A 13,534-nucleotide genomic window follows, 5' to 3' on the forward strand; every position below is an offset into this window, starting at 1 on the left:
GGCCAGCCCCTCACCCCATACCTGTCCCCAGTCTGGTCCCCTCTCCTGCGCTTACAGCTCACACCTTCCCACGATCCCCCCAGTCCCACACGCTGACAGCCTAACAGTAGGTGCACCCAAGGGCCCCAGCTTCCAGGGAGCATTCCACCTTCCCAGACCTGCCACTTGCTCATCCCTGGGAACAGTGTGCTTTGAACAAATCCATCCCAGGGCTCGAGGCTGGACATGCCAAATTCCAGAATGAATTTCTGAAGGAATCCAGAACACACACACACACACACACACTTCACAGATGAAGAACCAGAAGTCCAGAGAGGGACGGGCCTTGCCCAGAGTCACACAGCAGCACAATGGTGTAGCTGAGACCTGAGCCCACAAGACCCTGGACTAGTCAAGTCAGTGTCTGATCCCAGCTGATTGTCCTATAGCCTCAGGGATAGTTTTCACCTCCAGATAAGGGCTCCTCTTCTCCAGAGAATTCACAGCCCTGAGTTTGAATTCCTGTTCTATCACTTTGTATCTGAGAGTCACCATTTCTCTGTGGCTGCTTCCTCACCTGAAAAGTGAGGCTCAAAAATAGTCCTGACCTCTTGGGGTCATTATGAGGTTCAAGTGCTACAATATAGGTGAAGTCCCAGGGCAGAGCTGGATTCCTGGCAGTGCTTGATAGGTGTTGGAAATTGTCCTCCTTCATCTCTGACGTCTCAAAAGGCCCCCTGCTCCCTGATTTGTTAGGGGGTGGGGGTAGGGCAGTTTAGGGCAGGTGGAGCAGGAGGAAAAGGAGAGGATATATGTAGGGCTACAGAACAGGAGTGACACCCTTTCCTGCTAAAGGAAATCCTGGAAGGCTGCCTGGAAGAGGTGACATCAAGCAGAGGATGCAGAGCTCTACCTCTCTTGCTCTGAGGCTATCTGGGGACTTCCTGAACACCACAGGGCTAAGGGGAAGTACCCTGCCCTGAAAGCCAATCCCAGCCCTAGACCAGCCCCAGCACAAGCTGCTTCCTTGAGTGATCTTGGGGCAAGTCCCTCTCCTCTGTAGGCACCTGCAAAACAGGGCCAGGCAGGACCAGACCACACTCTCTAGAAGGCATCTTCCAGTTCTGACCTTTAGACAAGCCCATCCAGACCCATCCCATGCAGTACCCAAATCTTGCCACTGGGTGGCAGCAGGGAGCAAAGCCAGAATCTGGCCTCCCCGTGGCTGCTGCTGACCAGTCCCTCCCCGCAGAACCAGATGTTCTTTGCTTCCCCACGCCCTCAGCTGACTCTCCCGCGAACCAGAGCTGAGGGATCACCCGCATCCAGACATGCGCTGCAGAGCAGCCTGCATTCTCAACTTCTCAGATGAGAAAACTGAGGCCAGAAGAGGGAAGGATCTGTTCAAGGTCACACATCACACAGGGCTGAGCCAGGTCTCTAACCCTTTTTCCCAGCCCCCGATCCCTAGCAGAAGCCATGTGAAGGGAGGACTGGAGTCAGAGAGGCTTGGGCTGGAATCCTGGTGCCCCCACCCCTAGCTGTGCATTATCACGAGACAGGCTCCCCACCCTGTCTGATCCTCAGCTTATGTAGATGCGTGGTGCCTGGCAAGAACTGAACACACGAAGCTACTTCTTTGTTTCCAGTATATTTGACACCCCACGAGAGCAGACACGTGTCTATCTGACTCACCTTGGCGTTCCCAGAGCCTGGCATGGGGAGGATGTTCAGAGAACAATAGCTGCCCAGAGGCTCTCTCCCTCCTGGCCCTGTCTGGCACTTAGTATAAGGGTTTCCCCCTCCTCAAGTCCCTTCTACCCTCTGGGAGATAGCCCTTTCCCTTCCCCCTCCCCTTGGCAGCCCACACCCACCCAGGCCCTGAAGCGATGGCCCCTGGCCCCCCACCTTTTCTCCCCATGTCTCTCAGCCCCCGCTGTTCTCTGTCCCTGCCTCTCCTTCAGTCCCTCTCTCCTGCTGAGTCCCTGCTCTGCACCATACTCTGTGTTTACAAGAAAACCATGACAGTTTTTTATTTCTCTCTTTTGTCTCCCGTCCTCCCCTGAAGGGAAACGTGCTTCCACTCTCCCAGGAAAAAATGAAGCCTCCAGAAGAGAAACCGCAAACAAAGGACAGTAGGCCCCGTGGGTGCCCCCCAGCCCCACCCATGGGCCACATGCACACACGCCTATCCAATCCTCCTCTTATGCGGGGCTCCAAGAACGGCTCTGTTATTTTGGGGGTAATTGAAAGTGTCAATCTTTATTCTAGAGGATAAACTAGGCAGAGAGACTTGTAGAGCAAGAGGCAGAGAGAAGAGAGCGGAGGGAGGCAGAAAGACAGGGGAGAAGAGCCAGATGGAAGAACGTGGACTCCACAAGGAAAGAGGAGAAGCCGGAAGGAACAGGTCGGCAGCAGATTCTGCCTCCAGCGAACTTGGAGAGGCAGCGTCTGACCCCACCGGGAAGCCAGGGGCATTTGTCCATCAACTAGCTTCCCGTCCCCACCCCGGCCAAGAACCAGGAACAGGAGGGGTGGGGGCAGGGAGAAGGGGTCTGACTTGTCTTGGTCAGTGAGGGCTCACCAACCAGGTGACTGGAGGGCTGAGAGCCACGCAGCGGCTCCTCAGCCTCCCACCCTGGGCTGGGAATCACGCCCCATGCCATCCTGAGCCCAGAGACCCTCCTGAGCTCCCTGCCTGCAGCCCACCCTACCCAATCTGCACCTGGGCATGTTGAGTGGCAGGGAGAGGGGGGTTCTCATGGTGTATCTGCTCTGATTCTCCTGGGCAGTGGGCTGTGAAGGAGCCTGGGGGCAGGTGAGTACGTGCGTGAGATAAGGAGGTGCTTGGAGAGAGCAGGGTGTGGGACGGTAAGCGTGCATGTGTCTAGTGTGTGTGTGTCTGGGTGTTTGAGTGGGTTTGGTGTCGGGGCATGTGTGCGAAGTAGGGTGTGTGGTCTGAGCATGTGCGTGCATGCGTGTGCACGTGTGAGCAGTGCTGTAAGGAGCGTCTGTGCCTTGTCCCCACGCATGTGTGGGTGAAAGACAAGTGTGTGCACACAACCCCTACCTGTGAGCCTGTGAGCGGTGTGGCAGAGTGTTCCCACGAGCAGGGCCCCTCTTTGACTCCTGGCCCAGGGCCACCATCCCCCCAGCTCCTGGGAGCCAGAGTAACCTCTGGCCCTCAAGGTCCCTCCAGCAACAACAGAAGGACGGCCACCTACCCACTCCGCACCAACCTGGTCACATGACTGCAGTTTCACCACCAAGCCCAGGCAGGGGTGGGCCCCCCAACCCCCTGGAGAGATGGGCAGAAGCTCTGGTAGGCGTCCTGCCGTGCACATGACCCTCACCTACCTTCCTATGTCTGCCCACACCTGGAGAGCACTTTCTCATCCTCCCACCCAGCCACCCTCTGAACTCCTGGAAGGCATGGCTGGGACTCTGAGGCACAGTCAGAGCTTGGCACAGGGCAGGAGCTCAGCAAATGTTTGCTGAATGAATGAATGACTGTGTCTGTGTGATCTGGGACCTAACTACCTGAGGACACAGGCTGAAGTCCTGCAAGGGTCAGACCAGGGCTTCCACCCAGGTCAAGCGTGGCCCCCAAGTTGTTCAGAAGGGGTGCGCTCAGCACCCAGACAGGCCTGAGAGGCAATGCCCACTGACCTTCTCCAGGTCATCTACCTGGTCACCACCACAGGGGAGACAAGGCCAAGAGCTGGGGACCGCTTTGTCGAAAGGTTTGGCTCAAGCTAAATGACCCTCTCACTTTGTGGGCTGAGGCACCAGGGAAGCCCCATTTATCTTCTCTGGAGGCCACAGCCCGTTATTGGCGGGGCCATCTCTTTCATACATCTTCATCCCCCTGGGGCTTCCCTGGCAGTCCAATGGTGCTTCCCTGGCAGTCCAATGGTTAAGACTCTGCGTTGCCAATGCAGGGGGCACAGCTTCAATCTCCTGGTCAGGGAACTAGGATCCTACATGCTCCATGGTGCAGCCAAAAAAAGAAGGAAAAAATCTACATGCGCCAAAGATTCATACTGAATCCTCCAGCCTGCTACCCTTGCTTGGGAACCACAAACCAAGGGTTAGTTCTAGCTCTGGGGCGAACACCCAGCCCCGGCCCATCCTTATCTGGTAGCAGCTGGAGCCACTAGACTGAAGGTCTGCCCCAGACCGAGCCCCAGCGGCAAAAACTAACATTTATTCCTAATATAATATAATATATTAAGACTATGTAAGTCCTAAAATAACTCATCCCAAACTGAGCCCTGACTCTGCTTACCAAACCCGATCACACTCTGAGTCCTGACCCTGTAACACATTGAGCCCTGACCCTGATCACATACTGAGCCCTGATCCTGGTCACACAGTGAGCCGTGACCTTGGTCATGAACTGAGCCTGGACCTTTATTTAGAGACAGGCCATTATTTTGTCATCTGGCCAAAGCTATTTCCCTGGCTCTGGGCCTCAGTTTTCTTCTTTTTTCTAATGGAGAGCCTTGGGATAAACTGATCATTAAATCAGAAAAGCCCTACTCAGAGGTTGGCCTGTAGTTTCCCCGACCTGGTGACACTGGAGAGCATCAGCCACTGCCACCTGCCAGCCCCCACCCCCAACCAACACATTCAGCCCAAGCATCACTAATTTTTGCAGCCACCATGATAAATGGCATTGTCGGCAAAACGACGTCTTTCTAATCTGCTGCAAGACAGATGGGTCCCCGAGCTCACTGGCTGTCTCTCGAGCCTGCCCAGACCAGACTTGTGGAGGAGTCGGGAGGACAGGACAGACACAGTACCCGAGGCCTGCATGCCGGGGAGGGAAGGGGAGGACATTTCAGGTCCAGAGTCAGGAATGACCCCAGTGGGGTTTTCTACAAGCCTCCCTTTTAAAATATTCAGTTGTTTGTTTCTTTTTAATATTCCAAAGATAGTCTCTACTCCTTTCTACCTAAAGTTAGTTCTTCAATACCATTTTCATTTTCAGTTAAAACTTGAATATTGGACTTCCCTGGTGGATCAATGGTAAAGAATCCTCCTGCCAAAGCAGGAGACGCAGGTTCGATCCCTGGTACAGGAAGATCCTACATGCTGCAGAGCAACTAAGCCCATGCACCACAACTACTAAGCCAGTCCTCTAGGGTCCAAGAACCACAACTACTGAGCCCACGTGCCGTGACTAATGAGCCCACGTGCCCTAGAGCCCGTGCTCCACAGCAGTAGAAGCCACCGCAGCGAGAAGCCCGTGCAGCGTGAGAGTAGCCCCCACTCACGGCAGCTAGAGACAAGAGCCCATGCGGCAACAAAGACCCAGCACAGCCAAAAGTGAATAGTAACGTTTAAAAATAAAGATAAAACTTGAATATTGCTCAAATTCACAGGGATGAACCATCAGACACTGGTTCCTAGTGGCCCCTTGCTCCTGCCTCCCTCTGCTTCGGGGACAGTGGCTGCAGAGGAACATGCCTCTGCCTGAACCATCAGGTCTGGGGCAGATTCAGCCTCCCCTCGTCCTTCCCTAAGCCCCCCCACCTCCCTCCACAGATCCTGCTGCCCTTTCCTCACTTTCAGGGGCTGCAGAGCAGCAGGGGCAGTACTCCCCACATCTCCTGTGGCCAGGGGAGCTAGGAGAGGGGCTTGTCCCAGGGGTGAGGGCAAGCAGAACAGAGAATCTGGATACCAAGAATTAAGGAAGGACAAACACCAGCCCCCAAGACCCCAGCCTCCTCAGAGACCAGCAGGAGAGCGGGCACCAGGCAATTCAAAAGCAGCCAAGCCAGAAGGGGTGGGGGCTCTGGGCACTGCCTGGACTCATGAGTGAGGCAACACTGCCCCCTACTGGTCAGTTCACAGCTCTCTCCTCTCCTCTGCCACCAGACACTAGAGGGCTAAGCGGTTGGGGTGGGGACACAGAGGTGACTCTCCAAAGACAGCATGTGACATATAGACCCTCCCCACAGCAGCTTTCCGTCCCCCCTACGCTGATCCCTAGCCTCCAGGCTCTGCCCGTCTTGCCCAACCTGCTCTCACTGCCCAAGGAATTCTGAAAAGACCACATCTCCTCCAGCCCCATCACCCTGAGGACAAACCCCAAGTCCCCTTCAAGCTGCCCACCATCTGGTCTCATTACAGGCCAGCCTCCAAGAGCCCAGGTGCCCGCCCTCTGCGCCTGCCCTGGTTCCCTGCTCTTGTACCCTTTGGTCCCACCCGCGTGCCATCCTCTTCATCTTTACCTCCACCAAGAATACCCTCCATGCTACTCACTGTCTCATTCCTGGGATTCCTCCCCCAGGGAAACTTCCCTCCCCCATCCCCAACCCGCACGGCCCCTCCTTCCTGGGCTCACATCCACTCACCCTGCTCCTCACTCCGCTCTCAGATGCGGGTCACCATCAGGGATCAGAATCAAACAGTTCAGGAGCTGGAGGGAAACTGGCCATTCTCTAGGTGCCTCCTCCCTGCTCACCAAGGTCCAGTGAGGTGTGGGAGCTGCACAAGGCCAGACAGCACACTAGGGGCAGATGCGGGGCTGGAACTCAGCTCCCCGGAGCCTCTACCCGGGGCTCCTTGGAGGACACAGAGCTGCCTCTCCTGGTGAGCCACAGCAGAACATCTCCTGGACAAGGACCCCTCCCACACCTCCCAGCATCCCCAGCTCCTCACCCAGGGCAGGGCCCAAAGAGAGCAGCTGTGTTTGCAAAACCAAGGAATAAATAAATGAAAATATTTATCTAACGCCTTCTTTGTGCTGGACACAGCAGGCACCAGCTCTGCTACTTAAAATCTGGGTAAGTTGCTCAATTCGGTATAGAAAAAATAACTTCTGGGGACAGGGTGGGGGGAGGAGTGCACCAGGAGGGGCCTCAGTCACGAATGTCGACGATCAGCGGGCATAGGTGGGGCGAGTGCTTGATGCCCATGGTGAAAGCAGGCGGGCGGGGCTTGTGTGCCCTGACCTGCTGGACATTGTGGGAGCCGGGGCCAGGCCGAGGTGTGTGGTCCACCGGGTAGCCAAAGCGTTTGGCCATGCTATAGACAGGGCTGCGGTTCTGATAGACGGACGGCTCTGGCCGGGTGTGTGCGGCCGGTCCGGGGCCTCTTGACATATTCTTGTAGAACCAGTTCTTGTCCAAGGGGGCCAAGCTATAGCAAGGAGCAGCTTTGTTGGCCGGGAGGTTGGGCCCCAGCAGGAGTGGCATCTGGTACCGGTTGGGGCCCGGATTGGGGTCCATCACTCGGTATGGGCACCGGAAGCCAAAGGAGTACCCAGGAGCCCTGCGTTCCCCAGGCAGGTGGGTCTTCTCTAGGTGGTAATGGCAGGGGGCCGGGGTGGGGCTCAGACCTGAATGTAGGTGAATGAAGGGAAGGGGTCTCAGGGCCGAAACCAGGCTGAATCTCCTGGTGACCAATTAACTAGTCTAGGGAGAGGGAAAGGTCTTGGTGAGCCTGGTGTGACTTTACTATAACCATCTTAGCATCAGGCAGGAACATCACCTCCCTGCATGAGGCTCTGGGACGAGGGTGGGTAGGGACTTCGCCGTCCTGGCATCAGGATTATGACACTGTCTTCATAATATAAAAACCCCAGCATCATCAGAACGTCACCCTTGGCTGTCATTGACCCCATGACAGCACCAAGAAAATATGCTGGAATCACTAGTCTGCGAGCTCATTAGCATAACACAAGCCCTGTGATATTTTTACCGTATCACCCTGCAACATACATGGAACATCGGCCTTCAGATATTAAGTACTGTGACCCAGACACGGTGACATGGGTGTCTTGAAGTGACCTTGCAGGGAGGTGCCAGCATCTGCAGACACACCTGGCGAAGGGAGTCATGACCCCTTTGCTCCTGCTTGTGTCCTAAGCGTGGACCCCCAGCCTCAAACCTCCCACCCCCCAACCTCCCAACCCCAACCTCCCACCCCCAACCTCCCATCCCCGACCTCCCTCTTCCGGCCCATCTTACGCAGGTTAGAGATGTGCTCTGCCATGGGAACCTGAGGACAGCTGACCATCCCAAACCGAGTTATCTTAGGATCCAAGAAATAGCAAGGCCCGGGGCTACGTATGTCCATGATCCCTGCAAGGCAGCCAAGGAAAGAGCCGGTCACCCCAGAGGCTGCCCCAGGGTGAGTCTGGCCTCTGTCTCCAGGCAAGATCCCCCTCCCCCAGAAAAGGACCGAGGGCGCCTTCCTAATGCCTTGGGCTCTTGGGGATTTGGGGAGCCTTTACTTCCTCATCTGTAAAATGGATCTTTTAACACATGACCTAACATTCTCTAGAACTTGTTCAGAGGAACAGATAAAGTAACAGCTGCCAGGGACTGGTGCCAAGGGGACAATAACAGGCGTGTGTGTGTGTGTGTGTGTGTGTAAGTCGCTTCAGTTGTGTCCAACTCTTGGCGACCCCATGGACTATAGCCTTCCAGGCTTCTCTGTCCATGGGATTCTCCAGGCAAAAATACTGAAGTGGGCTGCCATACCCTCCTCCAGGGAATCTTCCCAACCCAGGGATCGAACCCATGTCTCCTGAGGCTCCTGCATTGCAGGTAGAATCTTTGCTGCTGAGCCACCAGGAAAGCCCATGGTGGCTATTATTAGTATGAAGAAAGGACGCAGCCCCAAAAAGAGGGGGCTCCCCTGCTGAGAAGGGTATGTCACCCCAGCGAGGTGCCTGGATCTCAGATCCCCAGCCACCCTCTCACCAGCTGTGGCCATCAGCCTCAGCTCTTCACCGGCCCTTGGGTCCCTGCCTTCCAGGGGGTTCTAAGCCTCCTGGGAGGCCCTCAGTCCACCACACCACCCCCTTCCCTCCACCCCATCCTCCAGTTATTCCTGCTTTGGCAAGTGAGACCACAGCAGTCAAAGCTGAAGGGTGCCAGCCGAAGACCAGTCAGAAAGGAGACCCTGCCAGCTGGATGCAACAGGTCACTTCACAGCTCCCTCAGGAGGGCCAGCTGGGAGGTGCCTTCAGAGGGACGGGTAACTTGGCCCCCTGCTGACTTCCTTCTGGACCTAGCAGGCCACCTGGGTGTCCCACTCAGGGCAGGCCTGGGCTCCCAGGGGCCTGTGGCTACAGGTGATGACTCCTCCCCTCTCACACCGCCCCAAACATCCAATAGTAATAATCCTACGCCCGCAGGGACAACGGGTGTGGCAAGCACTCACGCTTCTCCGGGTGCCGGGCATGCAGGGTATAGGCCGGCTCCTGGAACATGGAGACGTCATGGTCTATGTAGCCCGTGCAGGATGGCCGGAGGTACTTGGCAGGCCCCGGACCTGTGAGCACGGAGAGAGAAGCCCTCAGCCTGGGCCTGCGAGATCAGAGGCAGGGAAAGCCCTGAATACAGTGTGCTTAAGACCACTGCAGGGACTTCCCTGGTGGTCCAGTGGCCAAGACTCTGCGCGCCCAGTGCAGGGGGCCTGGGTTCAGTCCCTGGTCAGGGAGCTAGATCCTGCATACGGCAACCAAGAGTTCACATGCAACGACTAAATATCTCACGTGCCGCAACTAAGACCTGGTGCAGCCAAATAAATTAATATTAAAAAAAAAAAAAGAACACTGGGGTCTTTGCTCCTGCTAATGTCTCACTGCCACAAATCCCACTATTGAGACGCTTCCTTTGGGGAAAGCCAATGTTCCTAGATAAAATGCAATTTCTCTTGGACAGGCAATGCATAATAAGAAAAGTAATAAAGTTACAAGTAACTGAGAACTTATTCTGTGCCGAGCACTATACTAAGCATTTTCTAGGGGTTATCTCAGTTAAGCCTCTCAAGAGGCTTAGAAATAGCAATTCACACAAAGTCACACAAGCTGGTACTGTGAAAATTCTAAGACAGCAGCCAACAGAGCCCAAACATTTAATCACATACTAAACAACCCCAAGTACAGCAACAGTCAGTCATCAACAATGTAGTAAGAATTCATTTGTCTGCTTTCGGTTGAGAGTAAGATTCAGGGGAAGTGAGGAAAGCTAATATGGACTAAAGATGCCACTGAATCCCTAGTCTTTTTCCAAAACTGACCTCACTTCAAACCCCTTCCCACCCAAATTCCCAGCAACCCTCCCCAAATTCCCAGCAGTTAATTCTGCTTGTGGAGTTTAGCTTAGAAGTGCAGATCTTCTGTGGTTTTGAGAAGAGCCTGAAGGGGTTTTGCAGGAGGCAGGGCTGCAAGGTTAGCACAACTTCAGCCTCTCTTCAGAGAGAGGAATGAGCGCAAGTCCAGGTCAGGGGCCTGCTCTCACCTTTGAGCATCGCCAGGACCACAGGGGTCTGCTTTATCTCGTGCCCTGAGGACACTGGCACCTTTTTCTCTGGCTGCTGCCCATAGAACACAGGGTTCTTGACACCCTTGGGCAGTTTCATGTCTGGGGCCAAGCAGGGAGCAAGAGCAGCTACTGAAAGATGTGGAGCACCGGGCGAGGAGCTGGGCCTGGGTGAGACCTGTTCCGGGCACCCCTGCCCAAGCCCCTGTGTCCACTCTCTCTCCCCGACGCCACAGGCGGCGTGAGGGCTGAGAAGCAAAGCAGTCCTCCTACTTCAGCAGCTGAGGCTGTCTGGGGTGCAGCCAGCTGCAGGGCCCCGCAGGCAGGAGCGAAGGATGACCTCACTGCAGAACTTGGACTGTGAAACCCAGAGTGTTTATTTCCTCCAGTTGCCGTGGCGCCTGGACTGTGGTGTAGAAATTCTATGCTGGCAGTTCAGCTGTGGAACCCTGAGAACTCAACCCCACTGTCCCTGTTCCCAACCTGGCTAAGTAGCCTGAGGGGCCCCAGGACCCTGGATCAGGAAGCAGAAAGGGAGAGTGGAGTGACAGATCCAGCTGTTAACTCCGGGTTTGTTGTTATTCAGTCGCTCAGTCGTGTCTGACTCTTTGCAACCCCATGGACTGCAGCACACAGGCTTCCCTGTCCTTCACCGTCTCCCGGAGCTTGCTCAAACTCATGTCCATCAAGTCGGTGATGCCATCCAACCATCTCATCCTCTGTCATCCCCTTGTCCTCTTGCCCTCTATCTTCCCCAGCATCAGGGTCTTTTCCAATGAGTCAGCTCTTCACGTCAGATAGCCAAAGTATTGGAGCTTCAGCTTCAGCATCAGTCCTTCCAATGAATACTCAGGGTTGATTTCCTTTAGGACGGACTGGTTTGATCTCCTTGCAATCCAAGGGACTCTCACTCCTGCTGGGTGCCCTGGAGGTGGTGAAAGAGTGGACAGGTCATGGGTGAAGGATTCTTGCTACCTGCACAGCCCCCTGGAGTGGTCGTCTACTCTCCGCCCCTCCCACCTATCCCCCAGATTCTGGACATGTCCCACCCCCTTCTATCGCAGTCTATTTTCTTCTCAGCAAAGTATCAAGCCAATTACTTTACAGTAAGGTGTGACTGTCTGATAACTTCTCAGATTCCTATCCCAGGGATGGTGTCTTTAGAGATCTGTGTGTAGGAATATTTGGCTGCTGCTAACATCTCGGGCAGGGGATGGGTGCAAATGAGGATGGAGGCTGGGGCTGAGGCCTCAAGAAGCTGCTTCCTGGGGCTTCCCTGGTGGCTCAGCGATAAAGAATCTGCCTGCCAACTCAGGAGATGCGGGTTTGATCCCTGGTCCGGGAAGATGCCACACACCTCAAAGCAACTGAGCCCATGCACCACAACTACTGAGCCTGTACTCTAGAGCGTGGGAACTACAACGATTGAGCCCACGTGCCGCAGCTACTGAAGCCCCTGCACCCCAGAGCCTGTGCTGCATGACAAGAGAAGCCACCGCCACGAGAAGCCCGCGCACTGCAACTACAGAGTAAGCCCCCCACGCTGCAACTAGAGAAAAGCTCGCGTGCTTCAATGCATAGCCAAAAAATAAATAAAATTATTTTTTTAAAAGAGAAGAAGCTACTTCCTGTGCTTGTGGTCAAGAGCATCCCCTGAGTGGTGGGGCTGCAAGAGAAAACATTGACGAATAGGGAAGATGTTTAGCCGCCATGTGATTGATGGATGAGCCCCAGGGCTGAGGAAATGCTCGACACCCCCTCACCCCAAAAAAACAGGAGGCTCAGGGGCCCTGGGGCCTGCCTCACCTACCAGTTCATAGCTCAGACCAGAGATATGATCTAGAGTGGTTTCCATCTTGGGCACAGACGACCACTGGCTTTAGAGAGGGTGTCTGTCGTAGCCCCGGTATACAGATAACACAGTTGAGGACTCAAAAGGGCACAAGACTTGCCCAAAGCTTCCCATCACATTAGTAGCAGAGACGGAACCAGAACACAAGCCCCAGAGCTCTCTTTGGATCACAGCCTCTGATCTAATGGAAACCAAACCACGCTCTGAACTCATTCCAACCAGCAGGTACAATGAGAACTCAGAGCAGACCAGCCAGGTGTGCCGCATGCCTCAGTCCCCGACTTGTGGGTGCCCACACCCAGCACAGCAGTTCCTTCCTGTGTCTTTCTCATCACCCGAGGGCAGCAAAGCCTTTGATTTCTGGAGGGGAAGAGCTGGGCAAGGCTGGGATTGGCCCAGCCTCAGTTGGCCTCAGGCCACAGGCGGTGCCGCCTCCTCACCCTCATCCTTGCCAGCTTTTCCTGTTGGAAGTTGCGGCCTTCTGGGCCCAAGTCCTGATGGTCCCCTCGTACTAATAGGGGCCAGATGTTGGGCTGCAGCCTTCACCATCCTGGGCTGGTGGAGAGTGGTGGTCTCCAAGTGTCTCAGGCCCAAGGAGCCTTTCTGACCCCGCTACACACGCTGCTGCTGTCTGCCATCCTTGTGCCTGGTTCTTTTAGGGAAACTGAGACACTCTCCACCCTGGAAGGTCACCCCATTTCTGCTCCAAAGGCTCCCTTCCCTCCAACTTTAACTGAAACTTAGTTGACCCTGGAGACAGCCCTCGGTTGTCTTCAAAGCTACTGCTGTGTCCCTCCGAGCTCAAAGTGGAGCAGATCACTGATCTCCTGGGTATCCACCCAGGCAGTGTCACCTCCCTGACAAGGGCATGGCTCCATGAAGACCCCAGTATCCAGGGTGTCCCTCCTCCTCTCTCAGGATTCCCATCTGTCCTGATTTACAAACCTGGCAGCCTTGGCTCATGGTCTTCTTCCCCACCCCCAACTCCTGCCATTACCCTGGTCACTTAGGCCTCCCCAGGGACCACTCACCACTCCCTGGGCCTCCCAGTTTCCAGACCTCCTTCTCCCAGAGTCTCCAAATGCCTTCTCTCCACTCCCTCCCAGCCACCCTCCCCAGCACATTCTGGGTTTCTCACCCTCCTATCAGGAACACCATCCCCTGTTCTCACCATTTACCACATCTGACGTGCCCTCCTGCAAGACGTGCTGGGAACACTCATGGCCCCAGACCCTGGACTTGAGTCCATGCCACCCAGCCACCCACCTCCGTGCTGGTCAGCTTGCAGATCTCCCCAGAGATCATTTCAAACATGGCTTATTCCCCTCCTGGTACCTGGCCCTCCCTGCAGCCCCCTGCTCTGCGTCTTGCTCACAGAGCGCACAGAGGCCGTCAGACTGACCTTGGATTCAAAGCCTCC

The 13,534-nt window shown here is 55.2% G+C and overlaps 1 protein-coding gene across 1 annotated transcript; it reads right to left on the reverse strand.

Moving 5' to 3' along the window:
* Positions 1-6,726: 6,726 nt before the first annotated feature.
* Positions 6,727-10,892, reverse strand: ODF3L1 (outer dense fiber of sperm tails 3 like 1). The gene is made up of 4 exons (XM_027521641.1): positions 10,242-10,892; positions 9,160-9,270; positions 7,959-8,072; positions 6,727-7,327 (listed from the first exon to the last, which is right to left on the reverse strand). The coding sequence occupies exons 1-4, from the start codon at positions 10,360-10,362 to the stop codon at positions 6,849-6,851; spliced, it is 825 nt and encodes a 274-aa protein (XP_027377442.1). The 5' UTR covers positions 10,363-10,892; the 3' UTR covers positions 6,727-6,848.
* Between the last annotated feature and the right edge of the window lie 2,642 nt (positions 10,893-13,534).

Source organism: Bos indicus x Bos taurus, chromosome 21 (assembly GCF_003369695.1).
Source record: "Bos indicus x Bos taurus breed Angus x Brahman F1 hybrid chromosome 21, Bos_hybrid_MaternalHap_v2.0, whole genome shotgun sequence".
Classification (NCBI taxonomy): Eukaryota; Metazoa; Chordata; class Mammalia; order Artiodactyla; family Bovidae; genus Bos; species Bos indicus x Bos taurus.

Excerpts from the sequence above, each read along its gene's own strand:
- ODF3L1 (XM_027521641.1), bottom strand. The coding sequence starts at position 10,362 with ATGAAACTGCCCAAGGGTGTCAAGAACCCTGTGTTCTATGGGCAGCAG. Across the intron at positions 8,073-9,159 it reads TGCCCGGCACCCGGAGAAGC|GGATCATGGACATACGTAGC; the intron begins GTGAGTGCTTGC and ends GCTGCCTTGCAG. Across the intron at positions 7,328-7,958 it reads AGAGCACATCTCTAACCTGC|GTCTGAGCCCCACCCCGGCC; the intron begins GTAAGATGGGCC and ends ACCTACATTCAG.